The 19,137-nt window shown below is 49.2% G+C and overlaps 1 protein-coding gene and 1 pseudogene across 2 annotated transcripts in view; one reads left to right on the top strand and one right to left on the bottom strand.

Annotated features, from left to right (window-relative positions):
• ENG (endoglin) overlaps window positions 1-19,137 on the bottom strand; it is a 63,236-nt gene that overhangs the window by 37,369 nt on the left and 6,730 nt on the right. For both annotated transcript variants that reach the window (XM_028714697.2, XM_028714696.2), the window contains exon 2: window positions 6,527-6,690. In XM_028714697.2, coding sequence (XP_028570530.2) covers window positions 6,527-6,690 — 164 coding nt within the window. The remainder of the gene's footprint in view (window positions 1-6,526; window positions 6,691-19,137) is intronic.
• Window positions 9,075-11,447, top strand: LOC114588909 (porphobilinogen deaminase pseudogene; annotated as a pseudogene).

Below are 19,137 nucleotides of genomic sequence, written 5' to 3' on the forward strand. Positions count from 1 at the left end.
CTCATTCGCATGCGGGAGGGAGACGAGTGGAAAACAGCCATGTTCACGCCACTGGGGACCTACGAATATAGAGTTATGCCTTTTGGATTGCAAAATGGCTCCCACGTTTTTCAAGCATTCATGCATCACGTGTTGGCGGGACTTCTCTACAAGACGTGCGTCTGTTTCTTAGATGACATCCTGATCTTTTCGGAGTCGCAACAGGAGCATGACAAACACGTCAAGGAAGTACTGCACAGGCTGAAGCACCATAGGCTCTACGCCAAGCTGGAGAAGTGCCAATTTGACGTGACGGAGGTGGATTTTCTGGGCTACAAGCTGTCTGACAAGGGGCTCGCCATGGACAGCGCCAAGGTTCGAGCGGTGTTGGATTGGAAGAGCCCGCGCAACCGGAAGGAGGTCCAACGGTTTGTCGGCTTTGCGAACTTCTATCGCAAGTTTATCAAGGGCTTCGCTATGCAGACGGCGGCCATCACTGACACGCTTAGCTCCAAGAAAAAGAAGTTCATTTGGACAGAGCAGGCGGAACAGTCCTTTCAGGCACTCAAGCGTCTCTTCGCGTCGGAAGAGCAGCTGCTTCATGTCAACCCCAGCAAGCCGATGAGGGTGGAGACTGACGCCTCGGACAGAGCCGTGGGGGCGGTCCTGCTGCAGAAAGACCCGCAGGGGGTGTGGCGACCGGGAGCGTTTTACTCCAGGAAGCTCAGCAAGTCCGAGCAGAACTACACCATATGGGACAGGGAGTTGCTGGCCATTCATGCAGCGTTCAAGGCGTGGAGGCACTTTCTGATCGGCGCCAAGCACACGGTGCAAGTTTGCACGGACCACAAGAACCTAGAGCACTGGCGCACGGCACAGTTCCTGAACCAAAGGCAGATACGTTGGGCTGAGTTCTTTGCGAACTTCGACTTCCGAATAGAGTATGTCCCGGGGGACACCAACATCATGGCGGACGCTCTCTCCCGCAAGCCACAGTATCTGGAGGAAGCAACGCCAGCGGCCGCCATGCACATCTTCGCACCAACAGTGTGGGCGTGCGCCGCGGCAACCGTGGATCTGGAGGCGGTGCGACGAGCGTTGCAAGGGGACTCCTTCGCGCAAGCAAAGATCTCAGAGGTGCAAAGGGGCAAAGCAGCGGCCGACGGTTTCCAGCTAAGAGATGGATTGCTCATCCGTAAAGGGGCCATCTACGTGCCGGGAGACGAACTTCGCGCCAAGGTGCTGCAGCAGCTGCACGACGCGCCCACTGCAGGGCACTTCGGCAAGGAGAAGACGGTGGAACTAGTAGCCAGGGATTTCTGGTGGCCTGGAATGAGAAGGGAGGTCGCGGACTACGTGGCGAGGTGTGACACCTGCCAGAGGGCGAAGCCAGTGCTTAGACCGCCGGCCGGACTGTTGGAACCGCTGCAAACTCCGGCCGAACCTTGGGAGAGGGTGGCCCTGGACTTTGTCACGGATCTGCCCAGCTCGAGGGGCAAGACGGCAGTGCTGGTGGTGGTGGACTTGTTCTCCAAGATGGCACATTTCATTCCGTGTGCGAAGGTGGCCACGGCGGAACAAACCGCCAAACTGTTCATAGACCACGTGTTCAAGGTTCACGGTCTGCCACGGTCTATTCTGTCCGACCGGGGGCGGCAGTTCATCTCAAATTTCTGGCAGCGGCTGATGGGCTTCCTGAACGTCAAGATCAACCTGGCGTCGGCGAGACACCCGCAAACCAACGGGCAAGCAGAGCGGGTCAATGCCATCATGCAGCAGTACTTGAGGTGCTATGCAAATCAACAGCCTGCGACGTGGGTGGATTACCTGCCGCTCGCCGAGTTCGCTTACAACAACACGAAGCACGTGTCCACGGGGGTCACACCGTTCTTCGCCAACAACGGGAGGCACCCCAGAACCTTCCCGGGACTGGAAAGGCTGGGGGAAGGGGAGCCGCAGACGGCAGATGCGTTCGCGTCGGAACTGCAGGAAGTCCACGATCAGCTGAGGCGCCACCTGGAGCTGGCCAAGCACGCATACAAGGTACAAGCGGACAAACGCAGAAGGGTTGGCGAAGAGCTACGCGTGGGGGACTGGGTCTGGTTAGCAGCCCACGCAGTGCCGGCCAGGTCGTTGGCCAAGAAGAAACTAGGGCATAAGCAACTGGGGCCCTATCAAGTCGAAGAGCAGGTCAACCCGGTGGCCTTCAGGCTGGCGCTTCCAGAGGGTTCCAGAATGCATCCGGTATTCCACAGATCGGTGCTCACTCCCTACAAGGCACCGCACAGGTTTCAGGAACCCGGAACGGCGCAGAGTCCGGCCAGAGACAGAACAGGGCACGCAGGAGTGGCACAGAAGGAGCGCATCAACGAAGTCACAGAGATTTTGGATTCCAGATGGGGGGAAGAAGGGGTAGAATACTTTCTCGCCAGGGAGGGCACCCCGGCCAGTGCGAACAGTTGGGTGCCGGACTACGCCTTGGACGAACCTCTGCTCAAAGACGAGTTTCATGCCCTCTTCCCACATAGACCGATGCCAGCAGACTTTTTCGACGACTGGCTTTTCACACCCACGCTTTCGGGCAGCACGTTCCGGGGGTTCGACTCTGACGAGGACCCGATACGAGACGTCCGTTCCCCGGAGGGGTCGCCCTCGGGATCTGCCTCAGAACCCTCGTATTGGTGGGACGACAAACCAGAGGAACAGTGGCGCAGGAAGTGGCAAGAAGGTCCAGGCCGAGCAACGCCGCCTGGAGGAAGCGAGGGAGAGACGGACATGGACATTTTCGGGGACGATCCAGGTTTCGAGCACGGCGGCACAGAGATGGAAGCAGAGGTGACCGTCGTCGACGAGAGAAGGGAGGAAGAACCGGAAGACTTCGGAGGGAGGCCCGCTACGGGAACCGAACGGTACCCGACATTCGTCTCCTTGACGCAGCAGCACCCAGCTCCAGCACCGGAAGGAGGGGAAGGGGGAGTGGGGGGCTTCGAGGGGGGGATGGATGTCAGGGGTTCAGGAGCAGAGGCAAGGGCAAGGGAGGAAACAGAGAGCGAAGGGGAGGAGGCAGAAGAAAGGATGAGCGATGACGACGACCCGAGATCTCCGAGTCTCTCCAGTGAGTCGGAGGATTCACAGAAAGGAGCACCAGTGGCCAAGGCAAGGGGGGAGTTTAGGGGGGCACCCCAGGGAGATAGAGCCAGAGGGGAATCAGAGGAGAGCAGTTGGAGATCGGGTCCAGCGTCACCGCCAGAGAGCAGGGAAGAGGAAAGGAGCCAGGGGGCAAGCGCTGGCAGCTCACAGCAGGAGGGAGGGCACGAGTCAGGGGTGGCCACACCTCCATCTGGGAGCGAAGAAACGGTTAGACGGAAGGTGGAAGGTTGGGCGCGCGCGCCAAGTTCAAATGCACAGGAAGGAGGCGCAGTAGGCAGCCCGGAAAGAGAGCCGGGTCCTAAAGCCCGGCGCAAGGAGACAGGAGAGTCCGGGGGGTCAGCGTCCGAAGAATCCCGGAAGGAAGAGACCCAGGGGGGCAGAGGGACCCAGAGAAGAACAGTCAGGCGGAAAAGGTGGAGCAGGGCTAGGATATTAAGTTGGTGTACGAGGGGCGGAGATTCAGACGGAGCTTCGCCGATCTAGCTACTAGACGTAGGGTTGCACGCAGCAGCTTGAGAATGGAAACTGTAACTCAATAAAGACTTTTACTTAATGACCGTTGGCTAGCGTGATCCTCTGTGAGCTAGGATCTTGAAGCAACCCTGACAACACCATACATTTAAGGTGCTAGGACAGCACTTTAAACAGCCATGGTTCCCAACTCCCAAGAATTCTGAGAGCTGTAATTTAAGGGATTTGAGATGTTTTCGGAGGACACTCCCCCCATCCTCATCACACGGTGACAATTTCCAGAGTAAATTAACAACTGATGCCTCTTCACAAGGAGCTTGGGGAACTGCAGCCCTGTGAGGAGAATAGGGGGTTGTCATAACATCTCTCAGCACCTTAAAGAACTACAGCTCCCAGAGTTCTTTGGGGGAAGCCAGCACAGTTTAAAGCAGGGGTCGGCAAAGTTTTTTTTTACTTGGGCCGGTTCACAGTCCCACGGTGGGCTGGAGTGTATCTGTGCACGCACACATGCGCAAACGCTATTTCCGGCGCAGAGGAGGCGTGCGCAGCTTACCATTGGCTGCAGGAGAGCTGACTGAGCAGGCAACAGAGGTCCCTGAGCGGGCGGCGGGGGTCCATGGGCCGGTTAAACAACCCACATGGGCCTCTTGTGGTTGCCGACCCCTGGTTTAAAGTGGCATCCCAATGCTTTAAATGTATAGTGCGAGGCAGGAGCTGATCTCTCCTCCTGGCCTGAGCTATTGTCACCAGCTCTGCTCCTAAATTTGTTGGGGGTTTTTTTTTGGGGGGGGGGGGGAGAAAGCTGCTCTTTATAAAGGGCAAGACAGCCAGAACCACCACTGACACAGGCTGCAACTCTAAGAACTGTAACCCAAATAACTTGTGCTCAAGCTTGCATTCCACTCTTCCCAACCACTCTCTTTTTTCCTTATTTGCTATGCCTTTTTTTGCAGTTTCATTAGAACCAGATTTTGTCAGCTGCTGCAGGATGGGGTATAAATACTATAAACAAGTAAGTCAGTAAATGTTCAGGGAGGCACTTGTCCATCCCTGCCTCCTCCCCCCCCCCCACGCCCCCAGCGGTGCTGCCACCACACAGGTTGCTTTTCAGTTGAAGGTTTTAAAGTCAAAGGGAATCCTGCCTGTTTCTGGATCCGTTCATTCCAGATTTAAAAGGGAAACTGCCAGGGTTGGCCTGGGAAATCCGTGACCGCATCTGTTGTGTTTTCCGAAGCAGCTGTGGCCTGTTGGTGTGAAGGGCTCACACACACTCACAATACTTCCCTTTCCTCCTCAGAAGCTGCCTGTCTGGCAATTGCTAAAGGCCTGAGCAGCTGCAAAGAGAAATTTACAAGATTCCGGCTCTCTGAAAAATCTCTAAATTTCATTTTAACCGCCAGCGCAGACCATTAACTGGAGATGGAGTAGGAGATCAGAAGGAAACCAGGAGGCAGAGGGTGATCTTGGGCAAGTCACTTTTTTTTCAACCTAACCTACCTAAACCGGAGCATTGTGAGGATCAATGGGCAAGCGGAATAACCACACATGCCACCTTGGAAGTAGGGTGCGATATACATGTAAACAGCGAATAAATATATCCAGTTTAAAGTTTAAGAACCTTGAAATTGGCTGTCCACAACGAGCTCTTTTTTTTTTTTAGCAAACAGAGCAGGTCAACCCAGACTTCCCTACCAGAGTGAGATGCATTTATTTCTATAAATAATATAAATGCTTTCTAAATGTGCATCCATGCATATATACAACATAGGCACATTTTATGCAAAACTGCATACCATACTCTTTTGTCCTTTTTTTTTTTTTTTGGAAGGGACTGATGCTTAAGTGGCTGTTCTGGGGGAAGCTTGTGTATAATGGTGACTAATTAGAGCTGTAACTTGATTCCAGAAAAAAGTGCAATCCTATACATGTCTACATGAAGTAAATCCCACTGAGCTTATTCCCACGTAAACTGGGATAGGGCTTCAGCCAAGTTGTATGAATTTTTAGCCAATTAATTACACTAGCAATAAATCTGGAGGTTGGATGGACAGACAGACAGAATACAATTGCTTTTATACATTGTTTAAATTGTTTTGTATACAAAATTGTTGTTAATTGTTTTTAACATTTATGCTTTTGTTCTTAAATTGCTTCAAGATATTTTGTAGGAAGAATGTAAAGAGAATGAAACAAAGAAAAATAAATAATTCTGATGCTGTGATCTGTTTCAAGCATGGCTTGCCATTGAAAAGTAGCAGGCAAACAAACAATTTCGATTGTGGTAATCCGTAACTCACAGGGTTGTGGTGACAGTACCATTGAAGATGGTAAAGAGAACACCTCCCTCACCTGACCTCACTGCTATTATCAGTTTTCAAGAGGTTGAGAGATCTGGATGCAGATTACCGTAATAAAACTAACAGTGGCTGGGGAAACACAGCCAGATGGACAGAGTATAAATAAACTTATAATTATAATTATAATTATTAATTCATTTGAAGCTTTCTGAGGCAGCTTACATAAAAATTGCCACTGTAGTTCATGCACCGGTTACTTCAAGCCTGGATTTCTGCACTGTGCTCTATGTGGGGCTTCCCTCACACTCGATCTGGAAGCTGCAGTTAGTGCAGAATGTTGCAGCACAGTTGCAGATGGGAGTGAGGCCTTGTCAGCATACAACAGCTGTGCTCAAAGGTCTGCACTGATTGCCAATTTGCTACCAGGTCAAGTTCAAAGTGCTACTATAAGTACATAACAACTTGGAACCAGCTTATCTGAGAGATCGCCTTACCCCAACATGTGCCCACTTGACCACTTTAATAAGCAGAATTGGCACTACTACAGGTGACACATAATCCCACATCTCTAGAAGCTGGAACTCTCCCAAGAAAGAAGGGGGCATTTGTCTGCTGTATGAGCTGCTCACCTGTGAGATGTTGTACTTTAGGTTAAGAATATGGACTTCCATGTTGGTGTCTCTGGGCCCACGGCCCACGCAACCGCTCGTAACCCTGCTAGTTGTGTAGCGCATTTTGACCTGTTTGTCATTCTTGACTGGATGAAGGGTGCAGCCTGGGTCATCCACTGGGCCTAGAAAGGGAAGAAAAAAGAACCAGGGTCAATGTAATAAAGTGATCAGAAAGAAAACTGATTCAACTAGCATTTTAATGAGAAAAAACCTATTTCATTTTACAGTGGTACCTCGGGTTACATACGCTTCAGGTTACATACGCTTCAGGTTACAGACTCCGCTAACCCAGAAATAGTGCTGCAGGTTAAGAACTTTGCTTCAAGATAAGAACAGAAATTGGGCTCCGGTGGCGCGGCGGCAGCAGGAGGCCTCATTAGCTAAAGTGGTGCTTCAGGTTAAGAACAGTTTCAAGTTAAGAACAGATCCCTGGAACGAATTAAGTACTTAACCCGAGGTACCACTGTACTTGAGGGACGCGGGTGGCGCTGTGGGTAAAAGCCTCAGCGCCTAGTGCTTGCCGATCGAAAGGTCGGCGGTTTGAATCCCCGCGGCGGGGTGCGCTCCCATTGCTCGGTCCCAGCGCCTGCCAACCTAGCAGTTTGAAAGCACCCCCGGGTGCAAGTAGATAAATAGGGACCGCTTACTAGTGGGAAGGTAAACGGCGTTTCCGTGTGCGGCTCTGGCTCGCCAGAGCAGCGATGTCACGCTGGCCACGTGACCCGGAAGTGTCTCCGGACAGCGCTGGCTCCCGGCCTCTTGAGTGAGATGGGCGCACAACCCTAGAGTCTGGCAAGACTGGCCCGTACGGGCAGGGGTACCTTTACCTTTACCTTACCACTGTACTTGAACCATTACATGAATGTAAACTGCTCCCTCTCACTTCTGCAAATTTTGCAGTTCTCCAACACTATACAACATATGTATATTAGGGGAAAGAGGATATAATGCACATATGTGTGAAGATGACATAAAGAAATTGCCTTATAAAAATAGAAATAGGTTGCTAAGATGTGTTTATCAAGAGAAATTAACACAAGAATGCTGACATATTTATGAGGATTTATTTTATCGGTGTAGAAATGCAGAGACCTGAATCTAAACCAGAGAAAATAAGAAACTGAAACCTCATTAGTGTAATGTCAGGATAATCCAGTCCATGTTCGTTTTGTTCCAGTTTGCCATGGTCTAGCACTTCCAGTCCATGTTTTACAGCCAGCTGGAGAGCACAAGAGACTAGACCTGGGGGAGGTTTGAAGAATTTCTAATGGGCTTCCTATGTGTGTTAGTTTGCTCTCAGTGAAGTGGTTTAGTCACCATCCTTCAGATGAAGACTACATCTTACAGTCTGTCGCTTGTATTTCCATCAGTGGAAGGAATATTGATAATCATGCTCATCCTAGGCATTTAATATAGCACTGGAACAGCACAGGGAAGCAATAAAGGGTTGTAACAACTAAGTGCATTTTCATCCATCCATACAAAATGAGTTTGTCATGTGAATGTCAACAACCCCCCTTCCACAACCAGAATGCTCTTCTGGGGTAAGGATTGTGTCCCAGTGGTGGAGCATCTACCTTGCATGCAGAAGGCTCAGCCCTAAGCATCTATCTCCAGGTAGGGTTGGGAGAGACCCCAGCCTGCTACCATGAAGAGCCGCTGCCAGTTAGTGTTCTCCAAATGGCCAATAGTGAGTGACAATGGGTGGTAGAGTCCGACAACGTTTGCAGAGAAGCACATTAGCTACCCCTGTTGTAAATACTGAGCTCACCTGAAGACCAATGCTTTATAATGATCTTAAACAATTGTTGGTGGATTTGCTGCTTGATGAAGGAGTATTTATTTATTTCCCAAATGCTCTGCTTATATATTGGGCAATAAAGTAAATATTACAAAGTCACCATAAGTTCATGCTGATCTATCAGCTAAACATTGCAGCGTGCCCCTAGGACTTTTCATTCCTGGGGGAAGCAAGGAATGTGGGGAAATAGCAACATCTGCCTTTCTATCTGTTATTTATATCCAAATAATAGCAGAGAGAAATTCACCTCAGGATCTCTCTGCTCCTCTCATACAACACTGATTTGTAGTGGGCTGTATCTTTCTGCTTAAGTTTCTTTTTTTAAAATAATTTTGTTTAAATAATTTTTTTTTTAAATAATTTTTTTAAAAAAATAAAAAAATAGAAACTTCCCCTCAATTGTCACATGAGCTGAATGAAACCTAGCATGGGAGACTTCCTGTCCCAACTCAGCCCTGCTTGAAATCACATGATGCCCCAGACAAAACATTGAAACAAGCGAGGAAGTTAACTTTCTCCCCATTCCACTAATTCTCAGACTGGGAAGGACAGGGGGAGGGCTGTGGTGGGCTGAGAGGAGGGAATTGGAAAGCTCCTATTTGAGTTAATTGCGTTATTCCTCAGAAAACAGTTCTCTGACAGTTTATCAAGATAATAGCAAAAGAAGCCAGAAGTGACGTCCGGGACGGGGAAGCGCATGCGTGGCTCCGCGGAGCGGCGATAGAACCGGCAGCGCCTAGTCGACCCAGAGCAGGACTCTCTCCATCAATCGCCTCGCCTGCCTGCCTGCCGGCCCCCTTCGCTGCTCGGCGCCACCAGCGACATGACCAGCTCGCCGCCCGCCTCGGAGAAGAATGGCTTGAGGAAAGAGACTATCCGCGTGGGAACAAGGGAAAGCCAGCTCGCCCGGATCCAGACGGACAGCGTGGTTCAGATGCTGCAGGAGCGCCACCCTCGCCTCCGCTTTGAGATTGTTGCCATGTCAACCACAGGTGACAAGATCCTGGACAAAGCTCTGTCCAAGATTGGTGAGAAAAGCCTATTTACAAAGGAACTGGAAAATGCACTGGAAAGAAATGAGGTTGACTTGGTGGTTCACTCCCTGAAGGACCTGCCCACATCCCTCCCGCCTGGCTTCACCATCGGGGCCATTTGCAAGAGAGAGAGTCCGTATGATGCAGTCGTCTTCCACCCTAAGCATGCAGGCAAGAGCCTCCACAGCCTCCCTGAGAAGAGTGTGATCGGGACCAGCTCGCTTCGCCGAGCAGCTCAGCTGAAGAGAGAGTTCCCTCACCTGGAATTCAGGGATATTAGGGGAAATTTGAACACTCGCTTGAAGAAGCTGGATGAGAAGGAGGATTTCAGCGCCATCGTCCTGGCAGTGGCTGGCCTCAGGCGGATGGGCTGGGACAGCCGCATTGGTCAAGTCCTGAGCCCCTCAGACTGCTTGTACGCAGTTGGGCAGGGAGCCCTAGCAGTGGAGGTGAGAGCCAGGGACCAGGAGATCCTCGATATGGTGTCCGTCCTGCACGATGGTGAGACGGTGCTGCGTTGCATTGCAGAGAGGGCCTTCATGAAGCACTTGGAAGGCGGCTGCAGTGTCCCTGTGGCAGTGAACACCGTGCTGAAGGACTTCCAGTTATATTTGACTGGAGCAGTCTACAGCCTTGATGGATCAGAGAGCCTACGTGAGACCATGCAAGCAAGCATGAATTATTTTCCACATGAGAACGAAGATGGCCCCAACGATGACATCCAGCATGTTGGCATCACTGCAAAGAATTTCTCTCAGTCTGCTCAAGTGGCTGCAGAGAAGTTAGGCATTCAGGTGGCTGAGCTCCTCCTGAGCAGAGGGGCAAAGCACATCCTCAACGTGGCCCGACAGCTCAACGATGCCTGATGGGGGCCTGCCTTGGATGTCAAGCTCCTCTAGCCGTTGTCCTTCATGGAAGGAATGAAGTCTCTTGCAAATCAACCACTGCCCTCTAGGTGAAGGGAATCTTAATTTATTGTGGTAGCTACACCACAGTTCACCTGTGCTGCTAAGGACTGTCTCATGCTGTAGCCTCCAATGGAAGATTCATGCTGGCGGGGATCACTCCCTTTAACACACAGCCTGAATTTTGAGAAAGAGAACTATTTAAAAGACGTTGGTGTCTTCATTGATTGCTGTAAGGAATAATGTAACCTGGTACAACAGCCAGCATAACTTGCTGTTGAAATTGAATACTCAGGATGAAATGGTGAAATCTGTTGTGATTAAATGGGCACAAGATATTGGACATAATATTATGTTTGCTGACTGGGAACAGTTATGGACCACAGGTATGAAGTTTACTGCATGTAATGCCCTAAGAGAGAATATTATGAAAATGATATACAGGTGGTACATGACCCCAGTTAAGCTTGCAAAAATCTATCATTTGCCCGATAATAAATGTTGGAAATGTAAAGAAACTGAAGGTACATTCTTTCACCTTTGGTGGACGTGCCCAAGGATTAAGGCTTTCTGGGAGACGATATATAATGAATTGAAAAAGGTATTTAAATATACCTTCCTTAAGAAACCAGAGGCCTTTCTCCTGGGCATAGTTGACCAATCGGTGTTAAAGAAGGACAGAACTTTCTTTATGTACGCTACAACAGTAGCAAGAATACTTATTGCAAAACATTGGAAGACACAAGATTTACCCACTCTGGAAGAATGGCAGATGAAGGTGATGGACTACATGGAATTGGCAGAAATGACTGGCAGGATCCGAGACCAGGGAGAAGAGTCAGTGGAAGAAGATTGGAAGAAATTTAAAGACTATCTACAGAGACATTGTAAAATTAATGAATGTTAGAATGATGTTGGATTGAAATTAAGTGGTTTCTAGCGGCAGTGGTTTAAAAGAATATGAAAAAATGGTTTTTATAAGTAAAAATTCAAGGGTATAATAATTTAAGATTAAAGATTTGGGTAGAATAAAGAGGGAGAGAAACTGCTGAGCTAATAAATTGAATTAGAATACAAAAAAGGGAGGTAGGAGGAGGTCCGAGAAACAAGTAAATGAAAAATAATGTGATGAAAAGATTGATTGTTTTTAACTATTTGTATTTTGTATTTTTTCTTTTTCTATTTTGTAATGTAAAAATCTTAATAAATATTTTATCAAAAAAATAATAATGTAACCTGGTACAGTTGCATAGAATGACGTGTATATATATTTTTTAATTATTGCCAAATGGATTAAAGAGATTTAAACTGGGGGGAAAAAAAGATAATGGCAACAGAAGGTCATGGCTTCTGTTCAGTAGCCAAATGTGCTGCTGGAAAAAGAACCTTTACATTTCAGTGCTTAACTAGCAACTTGAATAGCTGGATGACATAGCTCAGTTGGTAGAGCATCAGACTCTTAATCTCAGGCTCCTGGGTTCCAGTCTCATATTGGACAAAAGATTCCTGAATTGCAGGGGGTTGGACTAGATGACTCTTATGGCCCCTTCCATCTCTAGCATTCTATGATTCTATGCAGGGTTGCCATATTTCAATTGACTTGGACAAAGCACCGCCTTTGGAAAAAATTCCCCAGACGTCAATTCCACTTTTGAAATCGTGGTTATGGCAACACTAACATAAGGTAAAGGGACCCCTGACCATTAGGTCCAGTGATGACCGACTCTGGGGTTGCGGCGCTCATCTCGCCGATGAGATGAGCCGAGGGAGCCAGCGTACAGCTTCCGGGTCATGTGGCCAGCATGACTAAGCCGCTTCTGGCAAACCAGAGCAGCGCATGGAAACGCCGTTTACCAGGTGACCGCTCACCAGGTGACCTAGGGCCAGTCGCCAAACTGTCGGCCTAAGCTACATCACAGGGTCACTGTGAGGATGAAATGAAGAAGGGACAGGCCATGTGTTCTACCTTGAGCTGCTTAGAGGCAAGGCGTGATGTTGGCACTCCTCTATCTCAAGGAACAATGGAGTTCACCTTCAGGGGTGAAGTCAAACCACTGCATTAGCAGCACTGAAGTGACCTCTCTGGAGCCCAAGCCTGGGTAGTGCGTAGGGAGGTCCTGGGCATGCATAAATAATAAGGCTCCTAGTGTGGTCCTCTGAAATTTGCATCAAGATGCCACCTCCCTCTCTTCTTTCAAATCCTTTCTTCAAACCCACAGAAGAGCTTGGCTGTTTGATCAGACCAAAGGCATCTCTAGTTCAGCATCCTCTTCTCACAGTGATCTATGAGATGCCTCTGGAAAGCCTATCAGAGGGCACCAGCACAATGGCACTCTCACAATTGTGATGCCCATCTGCTGAGACTCAGAGGCACACCACCTCTGATATTGGTGGTAACACATCCATCATGACTAGCAGCCACTGATAGCCTTAACATCCACAAATGTGTCATAATTCCCAAGTTGATTTGGCACAACCCTTCAGAACTCATCTCCTGCTAACAGGGGAGGGAAACAGTGGTCCTCCAGATGTTTATTGGACTCCCATAATCATTGTTCATGCTAGTAAGGGCTGATGGGAGTTGGAGTCCAGCAATGTCTGGACAGCCACAGGTTCACCATCCCTGGTCTAATACTAATCTTAATTACAAGTAACTGATCACATTGGAAGGGCATGAAGACTCTCTCGATTATAGCTTGGAGTCTGGCAATTAGCAGAATGGCACGTTAATCCAAGAATGCATGTGGGCTAGAGGAGAAGTTTGAAGAGAGAGGCCTGGGAACCTTTTCCTCAACCTGAGGGCCATATTCCAGTCTGGGAAACCTTTTGAGGGCCATGTGCCAGGGTTGGATGGGGCAAGAGGCAAAAGCAGGTGGAGGAATGAATGCTTATTTTACCTTTGTCACAGGAGTTCCTGCACACACTCACACACCCCTCTCTGTCCTCCATCCAGGCAAGCAAGCAAGCAAGCGGCATTACCAGATTTTGAGGGCAAAATTGCAAGCTGGCAAAAATGCTCAGGCATGAATGTATGCAGTTTTGTGCTTTTATATAATAACTGCCCTGGTATAGAAATGTAATTAATAGTACAGTCATACCTCGGGTTGAAGTAACTTCGGGATAAGTATTTTCGGGTTGCGTTCTGGGGCGACCCAGAAGTAACAGAGCACGTTACTTCCGGGTTTTGCCACTCGCGGATGTGCAGATGGTCAAAATGACGTTACACGCATGCACAGAAGTGGCAAAGTCACGACCCATGCACATGCAGACACGGGTTGCGTTTGCTTCTGGATGCAAACGGGGCTCAGGAACGGATCCTGTTCGCATCCAGAGGTACCATTGTATCAGATTAATAATAATAATAATAATAATAATAATAATAATAATAATAATATAGTCCCCAATTCTGGACTATTGTGGCCTTCCCTAATATGGGGACGGATCTGCCTCTGGAAAACATGTGGGAATATTAGCTGGCGCAATGGAGGTTCATCTAGCCCTGCCATAGGAGCCAACTCCCTAGGGGCCGAGGTCACTTCGGGCCCCCCAATAAAATATTTGAGGTGTTTCCCTCAACGTTGATGGGCATTGCCATTCAAATGGTATGTGCAAGCAGTATCTTGTGATCGATTATGCATATTTTATTCAAGTTGACACCTGTGAGCCCAGCTCAGAGCTCAGTGCAGACCTTGCAGTGCACGATTCTACAGCACCCTCCCTGGCAGCTGGCTGCCCAGCCTCTGCGAAGACATTTCACTGATAGTGCCTATTTAACAGGGTGTAAATGAACAATTGGGACGCGGGTGGCGCTGTGGGTTAAACCACAGAGCCTAGGACTTGCCAATCAGAAGGTCAGCAGTTCGAATCCCCGCAAAGGGGTGAGCTCCTGTTGCTCGGTCCCTGCTCCTGCCAACCTAGAAGTTCGAAAGCATGTCAAAGTGCAAGTAGATCAATAGGTACCGCTCCAGCGGGAAGATAAACGGCGTTTCCATGTGCTGCTCTGGTTCGCCAGAAGCGGCTTAGTCATGCTGGCCACATGACCCGGAAGCTGTACGCCGGCTCCCTCAGCCTATAAAGTGAGATGAGCGCCACAACCCCAGAGTCGGTCATGACTGGACCTAACGGTCAGGGGTCCCTTTACCTTTAAATGAACAATGCAGTAAACAGATCTTTTCCATTCTGCACGGTTTAGATGCAGACGCACCACTCACAATTCAATGTGTTCTCACAGGGTGTCAAATCCCAGTTTCCTGACCCCTCTTGATGGAGATGCATAATGTATACAAAATGCTGTGGGTGGGGGGCAAATGGCAACAAATGACACCTGACTCCTGAGAAGACAAATGCACACAGCGGGATGAAGTAGAAGCCAAGCCGGCACAGGACAGATTCCTGCGAGTCCCTTACTCTTAAGGTCACGGCCCAGGCTGCTTCCATGACGCTGTGTCCTCTACCCCACCTATTGTCCCATATTTCCTCAGTGTACCAACCTAGGCCAACCCCACTGCCGGCAGCATCCAGAGGAAGACAAACAGTCGCTTATCTGGGCTCTACAGGCTGCGTCACCCTTCCCTTTTCTGGGTCCTGCACCACACAGCCTGTCTAGGAAAATGTTGCCGGGACAAGGCCGCGAAGCCTCAAGGCTGAGCAGTGCGCCACACAGACAAAAGCTTTATCTGTTTATGTTAATTCAGGGCCCGAGATCTCTGCTGGACCCACACACACAAAAGCAAAGAGATTAGATCGGCTCGGCGGCGGCAAACAGGAGAGCGGCACCAACCACTCACGTCTGAAGATTAACCAAAGCGGTCTGCCTTTGGCGTAAAAAAAGTTCCCACACAGGAGATGTGGCCTATTCATGCCAATTTGGGAGGTACTAATGCCTTGCATGGCTCAGCGAAACAGGCGATCCGTGTGGGCCTTCGTCAGAGAAGGCTTTCTGGCAGTGGGTTCATAGAATCATAGAACTGTAGCATTGGAGGGGACCCCGAGGGTCATCTAGTCCAACCCCCTGCAATGCAGGAATCTCAGCCAAAGCATCCCTAACAGATGGCCATCCAACCTCTGCTTAAAAACCTCCAAGGAAGGAGAGTCCACAACCCCCCGAAGGAGACCATTCCACTGTGGAACAGCTTTTATTGTCAGAAAGTTTTTTATGATGTTTAGTCGGAATCTCATTTCTTATAATTTGATCATTGGATCAAGCCCTATCCTCTAGAGCAGGGGTTGTCAACCTGGTTCCTATGGCCCACTAGTCTGTGTTCCAGGATTCTAGGTGGGCGGTAGGGGGTTCTACGGCACAAGCTGAATCCTCCTTCCCCCTGAGCACCGATGGGCAGTAAGGACATTTTACCATCAAGAAAGATGCATTAGTGGGCGGTAGGTATAAAAAAGGTTGACTAAGGTAAAGGTAAAGGTACCCCTGCCCGTACGGGCCAGTCTTGACAGACTCTAGGGTTGTGCGCCCATCTCACTCAAGAGGCCGGGGGCCAGCGCTGTCCCGAGACACTTCCGGGTCACGTGGCCAGCGTGACAAGCTGCATCTGGCGAGCCAGCGCAGCACACGGAACGTCGTTTACCTTCCCGCTAGTAAGCGGTCCCTATTTATCTACTTGCACCCGAGGGTGCTTTCGAACTGCTAGGTTGGCAGGCGCTGGGGCCGAGCGACGGGAGCGCACCCCGCCGCGGGGATTCGAACCGCCAACCTTTCGATCGGCAAGTCCTAGGCGCTGAGGCTTTAACCCACAGCACCACCCGCGTCCCAAAAAGGTTGACTACCCCTGCTCTAAAGCAAGATAAAAACAAGCTTGCTCCATCTTCCATGTGACCACGTGATATTTGAAGATGAAAGATCTCCTCTCAGTCTCCTCTTTTACAGGTTAAACATACCCAGCTCCTTCAAATGCTCCTCATACGGTTTGGTTTCCAGGCCCTTAATCATCATGGTTGCGCCCCTCTGCACACGTTCCAGCTTGTCAACATCCTTCTTAAATTGTGGTGCCCAGAACGGGACACAGTATTCGGGGTGTGGTCTGACCAAGGCAGAATAGAGTAGTATAGTTGTACCTCGGGTTACATATGCTTCAGGTTACATATGCTTCAGGTTACAGACTCTGCTAACCCAGAAATAGTACCTCAGGTTAAGAACTTTGCTTCAGGAGGAGGAGTGCTTGGTGCGGCGGCAGTGGGAGGCCCCATTAGCTAAAGTGGTGCTTCAGCTTAAGAACAGTTTCAGGTTAAGCACAGACCTCTGGAATGAATTATGTACTTAACCCGAGGTACCACTGTAGTACTATTACTTCCCTTGATTTGGACACTATACTTCTGTTGACACACAGCGTCAGCTTTTTTTGCTGCTGCATCACCCTGTTGGCTCATGTTAAGCTTGTGGTCCACCAAGACCCTCAAATCCTTTTCACAGGTACTGTGAAAGTAAGCCAGGTCCCCCCCCCATCTTATTTTGTGCATCTGGTTCTTCCTGCCTAAGTGCAGAACCTTACATTTGTCCCCACTGAAACTCATTTTGTTAATTCAGGCCCAGTTCTACAATCTGTTAAGGTCATTTTGAATTCTGATTCTGTCTTCGACAGCATTGGCTACTCCTCACAGTTTGGGGTCATCTGCAAATTTGATGAGTGCCCCCTCAATACCTGCTGCTTAACCCTCCACTTTTATCCTGAGTGTGGTTTCTCCCCCCCCCCCCCTTTAAAATTTATTTCCCAGGAGATCCACAAAAATAGTTTATGGAACCCTGCATTCCCATATACACACCACAACATACAATATCATGCATCTATAAAACACATTCTTGTAAGTGAGCCTGAAGTTAGTATAAACTTTTGGAACTAGTCTTGGGTTTTCTGAGTGCGGGTTCTGAAGCATTGTTATTAAATGGTTAAATAAACACCTCCCAATTACATTCAGTTAAAAGCTCTGTCAAGTGCAAACTCATTTGCTGTTGACCAAGTTTGGTTTACTGTCCTAATGGTAAGGTAAAAGTAAAGGAACCCCTGACTGTTAGGTCCAATTGCGGACAACTCTGGGGTTGCGGTGCTCATCTCGCTTTATTGGCCGAGGGACCGGCGTACAGCTTCTGGGTCATGTGGCCAGCATGACTAAGCCGCTTCTGGCGAACCAGAGCAGCACAGGGAAATGCTGTTTACCTTCCCGCCGGAGTGGTACCTATTTACAGTGGTACCTCGGGTTACAAATGCTTCAGGTTACAGACTCCGCTAACCCAGAAATAGTAAGAACTTTGCTTCAGGATAAGAACAGAAATCGTGCTCCGGCGGCGTGGCGGCAATGGGAGGCCCCATTAGCTAAAGTGGTGCTTCATGTTAAGAACAGTTTCAGGTTATGAATGGACCTCCGGAACAAATTAAGTACTTAACCTGAGGTACCACTGTATCTACTTGCACTTTGACGTGCTTTCGAACTGCTAGGTGGGCAGGAGCTGGGAGCAATGGGAGCTCACCCCATTGCAGGGATTCGAACTGCCGACCTTCTGATCGGCAAGTCCTAGGCTCTGTGGTTTAACCCACAGTGCCACCCGCGTCCCTAATGGTAAGGTAGTTCAGATCTAAGGTCTCACAAGAGGACTCTGCAACACAAGATCTGAGCATAACCAACTTCAGTATTGTGCTCAGCAAAAGCTCAAGGAGCCGTTGCCCAAATATGAATGTTTCTGTCCATGGTTTCGAGCTGATGGGAGTTGTACTCCAGAACTTCTGGAAGACACCAGGTTGGGGAAGGCTACATTAAAGAGTTTGATGTGAAGCAGGACCTGAGTGCAAAAGTGTGTGTGATTCCCAGCATCTGGGAGTCAGAAAGAGGGCAGAGAGGGAAATGTGAGTCTGTGTAGGAACCAGTCTACTTCACAAAGGTAAAGTTCATGTTAGTTGCTTCACGCACTTTTATTTGTTTAAATTGTTTGCACCATGTGTTAAATGCAAGCCCCTGCCAATCACAGACATGTGGCCCCTGGAAAGCAGCCCAGGAAGGAATGCACCCCCCTGGCTGAAAATTCCCTCACCCCTGCTCTAGCAGTTGATGCAAACAACATCTAGTTTAGTTTCATTCCTAGTCTCCTTTTTAATGGTTTGGGATTCAATTCCCACCTGCCCCTTGCCATTTTCTGTGGTTGCTTAACCCAGTTCTGTGGGTGGGTGGGTGTTGGGGGGGTGTATTATTCATAGGGAATAGGAATGGATGGGAACAGGCAGTGCCTCTCACTTTTCACAGTCCAGATCCCTTCCCAGTTTATCTTTGCTCTTGCACTACTTGGCTGATTTTTCACCGCCTCAGCTTTCTAAACACTTCAAGAAGGAATCCCTGTGGTTTCCCCTTTGCTCCACTTCCTCCATTCTTCCCCCCTCCTCCTTCAGAAAGTGAAGAAAAATCTGCAACTTTGCAATTTCTCTTCTCTCTCTCTTTTGCACCCTGGGTGCTTTCCCAGCCCCAAAACTTTAAACTATTTCCTGTGAGCAGAACCTCTTCTTCCCTTCCTCACCATGCAACTTGTGTGCTGGTGAAACCACAGCTTGGTTTCCAAAGAGTGAAAGGTCAGATAGTTGAGGGCAGGAGCAGGGTGTTTAAATCACTTTCTGGGGAGGATCACTATTCACTGAGCAAGACCTCATATGTGGGTTGGGCAAGAGTCCCAATTTTAATCTCTCCAGTTCAGCCACCCACGTATAATATGGGGATGACCACTGGCTTATCTTAATGGGCTGTTTTAGGAGTCTTATGGAGCGAATGCAGGCTGCGCAGCTATCCCAGAAGCCAGAACAGCAAGAGGGATTGCTGCTTTCGCTGCACAGCGATCCCTCT

The sequence above is a fragment of the Podarcis muralis genome, chromosome Z, assembly GCF_964188315.1.
Source record: "Podarcis muralis chromosome Z, rPodMur119.hap1.1, whole genome shotgun sequence".
In the NCBI taxonomy this organism is placed as follows: domain Eukaryota; kingdom Metazoa; phylum Chordata; class Lepidosauria; order Squamata; family Lacertidae; genus Podarcis; species Podarcis muralis.